Raw genomic sequence first — 8,610 nt, 5'->3', positions numbered from 1 at the left:
GTGATTTGGACGCTCTTAGTGGATCGGAAATTAGCAAGACGTTTCACTGGACAGATGTCCTGCCATCATTCACAAGCTGCCTTTTGGCAGCCTGTCAGCTGGATGAACTGATTCACTCACTAAAATAGAGACAACAAGGTCACTGGGTATGATTCTTCTGTCTGCACATCATTTTCAATAAAATAAAATGTGTGTGTGTGTGTGTGTGTGTGTGTGTGTGTTGGGATTTTCTATTGCTTCAATGTGTTTTTGTTTGTTTTTATTAGATTTGCTGCTGTGCTACTCATATTTTCTTCATAAAAATATTTTAACAGTTTAACATATATATGCCACTGCCTCCTTTCTCTTTGAATATGTTACACAGCTTTGAAAAATAAATAAATCACATCATTCACTTGAACCTAGAAATCGTTTTCCCATCGTATTTTTCTCACTACTAAATTCGTTTCCAAAGAAAATTATTTCCAGTCATTTTCATTTCCAAGCAATGTAATTTCATCAAAGAAACAAAAACTTATAATAATAATAATAATAATATTAATAATAATAATAATAATAATAATAGCATCAGAAACAACTTAATACAATAATAATAATAATAATAATAATAATAATAATAATAATAATAATATTTCATATGCTACCGTTTTTAATTCCTTCTAAGTTTGCATGGCCTGTGTTTCATCAAGGGGGATTTTTAGTTATTAAATGTAAATGGCTGAGTCTTGGAAACACACAGACACTTATTTTATAGAATATTTTGTAGCTTGTCAGCATTTGTGTGATTAGTGATCAGAGCAGACTGAAGTCCACTGGTGGTTTGGAGCGTTTGTAGAAGCTCTGCTGTATTTTACTTTTCGATTCATTATTAATGAACGATGATTTACATTTAAGTTATATTTGTTTTACATTTTTAGGCTCTTTAAAATGTTTCTTTTATCCATAAGCATTTTCCATTTCTAATGAATTAATACTGAAATGTATTTTTTGCCGTTTCAGGCACATACACACTTTTCAATGCTTAAATATTCATTACAATTTCTACAGATTTATTTGCTACTAAACTCATTATAGCGCTGAAAATGGTTGTGGCAAAAATGATCTTCGTTTACAGAAGTAACAGGATTCGTTTAATCGTAATTCAATCGCCTGTTTATATTGAATACTTTATATGCTTGTTTTGTATACAAATTTAACATCTGCTGTATTTTTGCCCTCGAAAATATTTTTCTATTCGTTTTAGGAGGAATTAATGTTTTTCGGATGCACTGAATATTTGCACTAAACATATATATATATATTTTTTTTTAGAAAAAAGTGTATTTACATTTCTGTCATGATTAATTCCACATCAGTGTTTGGTAAATGCACTTCTCCTTTACTCGTAGCCTATAATAGCAAATCGTGTGCACCATTAAGCGATATAATATCGGTTGTTATTTCGGGTTATTAAACGTTTAATAATTAATTTATTAAGTCATATTAATTATTACCTACTTAATATATTATTTGTATCACGTGGTTTTGGTGAAAGGCGTATTGGGAACTATGCATTGTAGAATCTTATTAAAAGGTGTGAATATTTGTTAAATCTCCAAAAAAAGTGTCATTGTTCGTCATAATATAACCATAAAGGTATCATTATTTAGTTTTAATAATGACAAGGAAATCCAATATACTAAATTACAGTCTAGATTATATACTCTATACTAAGAGACATTAAACATAAGCAAGCAAGACATGAAAATCTGACCTACTCTTCTTTAGACTGTGCATATTAAAATATTTAAAGTAAAAACAAACAAACAAAAAAAATATATATACAGATTTATACAGAAATGCACAAAAATGTGAATTAGCAGTACGAAATTCAGTGTGAAAGTTTGAATATGTATTACCGAAATGTATTCTTTATTATAGGAATTTACAGTCATGCGCACTTTAATATTATTCTGTTATGCTCGTGTTTTTTTTGTTTTGTTTCCGTGCATCATCAGGAGAATGTATCTGCTGAATTTCTCCTGTAGTTTTGCGCGTCACTTTTCTCGTGTGCATCATTTTGTAGACAACAAACACAATGCGTTTTATGCGCACTAGGTCTATACATAAAACGTAAATAATTTGCTCACACATCGCTGCTCGTTGTGCTCAGCAGGAACCTCCCCTGCACATTCACACGGCGTATTATCGTCACCTTGAATTTTCCTCCGCTGTTTTCCAATTAAAAGCTTAATAGCCCTGGAAACGGAGTTCATGTGGGGAAGTTTGAGAGCGGCCCCCTGTTCTCAAAGTTATTCTGCTGCGATCCCATTTTGTGCTTGACTAAACCCTTTTAGGGACAGAAACGGGACTCGGGCTGCACGGTGTTTGGTTTCAATGGACTCTGGACTGTGTAGGACTCATCTCAACATCTTATACACTGGGTTTAAGGTGCGCTAGTCTTTTTTTCGTGTTTTGAGATTTAAAAACAAAACAACATACATTTCACGTCCAATATGAGGGACTCAGTAAAACGTTTTCCAAAATAGCAGTGTTACTTTGTCACTTCTCTCAAGTCCGACTTATATATTTCAAATGAAAGTCCATGTTATTCTTAATATTTGTTCTTCACTGAAAACCCCATTTCCCAAACGCAGACGAGCAATTAACCCGAATAGCGCTCATTGTAAAATTCCTCCTGGGAATAAGTTAAGCACGTATTCAAATGCAAACCAGTGTATTATTTCTTCTCTGTTTAATTCGGATGCGCAGCATGTGGTTAAACAAAGTAGCCCTAGTGAGCGGCTTCATGCAAAGCTCTCAGCACTGCATGCTTTTCTGGACATTTCTCAGATGATTTCTGAAATGACTGGATTGTTAACACCTTGAGCATGTTTAGCTAATTGCTTAGGATCAGACTGCTGCTGCTGCCAAAAACCCTGAATCTTCACACAGAATAGGAACTGGATTGCAGTTTGCACGCTCAATCGGTCCACTGTTTTTTTTGTTTGTTTGTTTGTTTGTTTTTCATATTATACACCAAAAACCTGCAATGGATGGTCTGACTGGTGATATTTTATTTTAATTAGCCTTTTTAAAACAAATTCAGTTATAAGTTATAAGACATGCATAAGCCTAGACCTTTTGTCAGTTTATGAAAGGTGCTTGATGAGACCTCCCTCTGCGGATTTGAACGCTATATGACGTGTGGTGCGAGCGCGCGCGCGAAGTCGCTCCTGTTTGTCAGCGCGTGTCTGATCGCCCTGACGCGCTCCTTTATTGCAGGCCGATAAGGTGGATCTTCTGCTTCGAGTCAACGCCTCTTTATCACGAGTGTAGCGAGCGGGGAGAAAGGAGGGGTTCCTGAGCCTGGCATCTCCTGACAAGCTTACAATCCACTCCCGCTTCTCGCCGCTTTTCTCTGATGCTCTTGCTGAGCTGAGCGTCCATCTCGAGTCGCGGGACATGAACGGCTACGGCTCGCCGTACCTGTACGTGGGCGGCCCTGTGGCGCAGGCGCGCGCGCCGCTCCAGCGGACGCCCAAGTGTGCGCGCTGCCGCAACCACGGCGTGCTGTCCTGGCTCAAGGGCCACAAACGCTACTGCCGCTTCAAGGACTGCACGTGTGACAAGTGCATCCTGATCATTGAGCGCCAGCGCGTCATGGCGGCGCAGGTCGCGCTCCGGAGGCAGCAGGCCAACGAAAGTTTGGAGAGTTTAATCGCAGAGCCGCCGCCGCCACCAGCACACAGAGCCATGGGCTCCGGGGAGTTACGCTGGAACACCGAGTCCATCATAACCAGCCAGTCACCAACAGGTAAAACACACACTGCAGTTACACTCCTCTGTCTGCATGATTAACTAAACCCACGTTCTTTAGATCTGATGAACCAAAATATTACATTACATTTTGCGCACAGCTTCATGCTCCATGTTCTTTTTACATTACATATACAACTAGCAAGCATGCAAATAGCTGCTAAAGCTATATTTATAATAATAATAATAATAATAATAATAATCGTAATAATAATAATAATAATAAAAAATCTTTAGTTTACTCTCTTTTCGTTGTGTAGTCAACAGATCCGCATCACAATATAATTTTAGGTGAATTATAACAATGTAATTATAAACAATTCAATTCGTGCACTACTGTTTTACTTTTTAAACTACACAGTGCAATTATGATAAATCCACACATAGTACAGAAAGTCGCACTACACTGTAAAAGCATTAAACACAGACAAAAAAGGATGCAAGACTAGTGTTAAAATTACAGACAAAAACATTATTATTCATATTTAATATATGAATATTATATTATTAATATTTAATATATTACAAATATTATTGTTAATAATAATTATTGTTATTGTTATTATTATTATTATTATTATTATTATTAGCTACATATAAAAGCCTTTATAATGTTTAATGTATGATAACATTATTATTAAAATAGATTGTTATATTTGGTGGTTTTGTTTAGCATTTTGAGTGTTTTTTCCTGCAGTAACCCTGCTGTTTTCTGCTGTAATTCTGTTCTCATTTCTGTTATAAACAGTTTCAGTGCATTTCCTTTCAGTAATAGAGCTCAGAACTGGTGTGATGCAGTTAAATGTTCATTAGTGTTCATTGGGTTGCAGTGTAGATTAAATCGTGTTGCACTGTCTGGCAAAAAAAAACAAAACAAAATATAAACCCACAGGCTGAAAGGACAGAGGAAGAAAAGTGGCTGAGGAAAATAGACATCGACTTTCCATCAGGCGTCTCTCAGAGCAGATGATCTTTGTTCGCTCTAAAGATTACAGTAATCAAGGCGGGACAGGCCGAATCGAAAGCAATAGCAATAATTTTCAGCAGAGGTCAAAACTCGGGTGAAATGTTACCAAATAACAGGCAGCTTTGCTAAAAGAGAAGAAGGAAAATCGACGACAAATCTCCACGTGGCAGCCAGTCAGCACTTTTGTGTGAACAGCTAGAGGAGAAAATAAAGTGAGGGAGAATAAATCAGGCGAATGCTGACAGTTTAAAGCAGTCACTGTATGTTGCTCTCACTGTGTGCAGGTCCAGCAGTCTTCACCTCTGAGTCTAGTGCTCAGTGTGGGCCAAAATGACTTCTCTGTTTCTATTCTCAATGATGTGCTGTTATAGAAATGTGTTCTATTACTTTTTTATCACGTCTCGGCTGGAAAAAAAACCCCAAGTGTGTTCTATAAATATGGACCAGGTTCACACATAGAGCACAAATACATTTTCTTATTTCAACATTAAATTACTTCTGTTTTTCAACACTTCAAACTGTAAATGTCATTAAAAATATAGTTGCAAATAGATTATCTAAAAATTTTACAGGTAGGCTTCTGTTTTATCTGCAACAGCTTTATCTTCTTTTGAAAGGATGTTTTATCTCTTCATCACACATATAGTTACACCATCCGTCTCTTTCTGTTTTTTTAGACATAAACGAGGACCTCTCGGGTGAGCAATCCGGAGGAGAGAACAGCGGCAGCACCAGCGACCGAGAGCAAGATGCTGCCAGCTCACCTGAAGAGCCCAAACCCAACTCCTGCTTTACTCCTGACACCCCAGATCCACCTTCTAATTCTGAGGAGCCACGTTACATCTCACCCAAACCTTGCACTGACCCTGATCCAAAGCCTGACAGCCCCAAATCTCCCACTGAGCAGAACCTGTTAATTGAAGGCCTCACAGGCTCTGTGTCCCTGCCCTTCAACCTGCGAGCCAACCGTCCTCCTTTGGAGGTACTGAAGAAGATCTTTCCTTCACACAAGCCAGCTGTGCTGGAGCTGATCCTGAGGGGTTGTGGAGGTGACCTTGTGGGTGCCATTGAGATACTTCTCTCTAGTCGCTCTACTTCAAAAATGGACAAGCCCACATCTGAAAACTCTGAGGCTTTAATCTTGCCCTCCAATAGCCACCTTTTTGAGCCTCTAAGCTCTTACCCAGTTTCTTCCTCTAAGTGGTCAGTTGGTTCAGCTTTTCGTGTGCCAGATTCACTTCGCTTTACTCCGGAGTCACCTGGTGGGGTGATGCCGAATCCCTTGGGTGTCCCGCTGCAGCCTAGCTTTCCGCAGGCACACCGTTATCCACTGATGCTGCGTAACTCACTGAGCCGCGGTCAAGCTGGCCCTTTTATGTCAAATGACATGACTTTGTGGAATACCATGAGCTTGCAACAGCAATACCAATTCCGCTCACAGTATGTCTCGCCCTTCTCCGGGCCGTCGTTCCGTGGATCACCTCTCCTGCCCTCCAGGTCAACACAAGAGGAGCAGCGCATGACCATTCAGGAGGATGCAGCCAAACACACTGTATATGCCGCCACCGATGAGGAGTACGATGAGAGATCTGACTCCTCAGACTCGAGGATCCTCAGTACATCTACTTAACCTACAAAATTGGCAGATATACCAAAAATGTGTTATGTATAAACAAAGAAAAAATGGAGCTTTATGAAACATACAGTATAATGAGATATTGTGTTGCTCTCCCTATGAAAAATGTCTACCAAAAATCCTGAATGATTAAGTGACTGAGCATTAGTTGTGAATAATCATAAATTCCTCCTTGCATGAAATGTATTGTGAATAGTAATGCAATGTAGAAATAGGAAAACAATATAAGCATGTAAATGGATACACCATATACCCAGTCTGAGTTCTTATTGTCATATATTCACTTGAATTAAATATAGACAGGATGTGTATGTTAATAGGAAATTCACATTAACTGGAAAATGGATGTTATTTAATATTGAACTTAAAAAAAAACCAAAAAAAACAAACCATAAATGAAATCATTTGAAATACATGAAATACTTGTTCATTGTAAAATATAATGCAGTCTATACAAGGTTTCTTATTTCTTTTATATATTGGATCCATAAGGAACTCATTTTCAATTCATTAACTTGTAAACTAAGACATGTCTTTAAGCATTAATATGACATTCCTCTGCAGAACTCAACAGTTTGAATTGGCAATTATGTGAACTCTGGACTGTACAAAGTAATATATCTAAAATAATAAAATCGGCGTGTGAGCATATTTTACGTTTGTGTGAGTATTATTCAGACTGTATTGCCAGACCTTGACCTTTACTCACAATGTAACATTATAAAAGGCCATTTCGCTTAATATCTGGATAATAGGAATGCAATGCATGCTTTTTACAGAGCACAATGGAGCGAAAGAAAAAAAAAAAAAACTAACTCATGAATTAACCATATTGGGGTTCTTCGTTTTGTTCCAGACGAGAAGAAAAAATGTGTTCTATCACAATCTTTATGAGAATGGTGAAATTATTATTGTGTGCGCTGTATTCGGTGTAGAGGGATCTGAGCCTATGGATGTTCAACAAACAATAAATTGTCGTACTGTTTTAATTTTCTAGGGGACTTGATTCATTTTAAATAATAAAAATATATTCATGTATATAAATCCACAAAATCTCAGCGAATGGGAAAAAAAATAAAATAAATGAGATTCCTGTAGATAATTCTGATCAAACATCACCATCTAGTGGTAAGATTAGGAAAATTGCACATTAAACGTTTAACATTTTATTTTAAATAGTTAACTAAAAATTAAAGTAATAATTAGTTGGAAAGTAAAGTGTTGCATTTAATTGGGTTAGCTGTCAATATGTTCTGTGTAATAAGTTAATAAAAACCGTTTTGAATAAGAAATGTGTAATAATATAGATTTAATGCTCAGCTGCTATTACATTTATTTCCGTGAAACTATAGATTTATGTGTAACAATGTACAAATAAGTAAAACGAATATATATAATAGAGGTCAGGGACATGATGACAGATAACAGATTTGTATTCCACTAAAATGTGATAAACATTTCCCAAAAGCCGGGTTAAATAAAACCAGCTGCCACACCAACAACTATATAAAGTCTGCACAGTGAAGCTGCACAATGAAGCGTCACCGCCATCTTGTGGTCATTAGTATAATTGCACAATACATTTATATACAGTACACACTGTTCATTTCCTCTTCATGTCCACACTTTTTGTGAGTTTGTTTGTTTAATTAACCATTAGTCGAGTGTGAAAATATGGAAATGATGCAATGTATTTAACAGGGAATTATAAACCATGTTTCGGCGCACTATTAACAGACTGGTATCGGGATTTAATATGTAAGATTTACAAAAAAAAAAGAAACCACTTTTCGTGTACTTAATGCGGTAGGTAATGCATTACAGTAATGTAATTAAATTGTTAGCACCTTACTTACTTAAAAAGGACCATTACTACTTTTATAAATTGCTATGGAATTGCTATCATCACTGCACCCCGCAACATCGTATATCTGCTACAAATGGACATTCTGTGCAACCCAGATGAGGATGTGTTCCCTCTTGAGTCTGGTTCCTCTCAAGGTTTCTTCCTTATGCCATCTCGGGGAGTTTTTCCATACATATTCACTTTTAATCACCGCATTATCTGTGTAAAGCTGCTTTGAGACAATGTTCATTGTTAAAAGCGCTATACAAATAAAAATTAATTGAATTGAATTGAATTATAATATAAATATTTACATTTAATAAAGGACACTATAAATTATGAAATTGTTAAAACAAATATAAA

At 36.7% G+C, this 8,610-nt stretch overlaps 1 protein-coding gene across 1 annotated transcript; it reads left to right on the top strand.

Annotated features, from left to right (window-relative positions):
* Positions 1-1,603: 1,603 nt before the first annotated feature.
* Positions 1,604-7,052, top strand: dmrt3a (doublesex and mab-3 related transcription factor 3a). Its single transcript, XM_083527012.1, has 2 exons — positions 1,604-3,796; positions 5,443-7,052. The coding sequence occupies exons 1-2, from the start codon at positions 3,445-3,447 to the stop codon at positions 6,393-6,395; spliced, it is 1,305 nt and encodes a 434-aa protein (XP_083383138.1). The 5' UTR covers positions 1,604-3,444; the 3' UTR covers positions 6,396-7,052.
* Positions 7,053-8,610: the final 1,558 nt, after the last annotated feature.

This window comes from Silurus aristotelis (assembly GCF_946808225.1).
Source record: "Silurus aristotelis genome assembly, chromosome: 23".
NCBI classification, from domain to species: Eukaryota; Metazoa; Chordata; class Actinopteri; order Siluriformes; family Siluridae; genus Silurus; species Silurus aristotelis.
The sequence above is the reverse complement of the archived record's forward strand: the minus strand, read 5'-3'. Positions and strand labels throughout refer to the sequence as shown.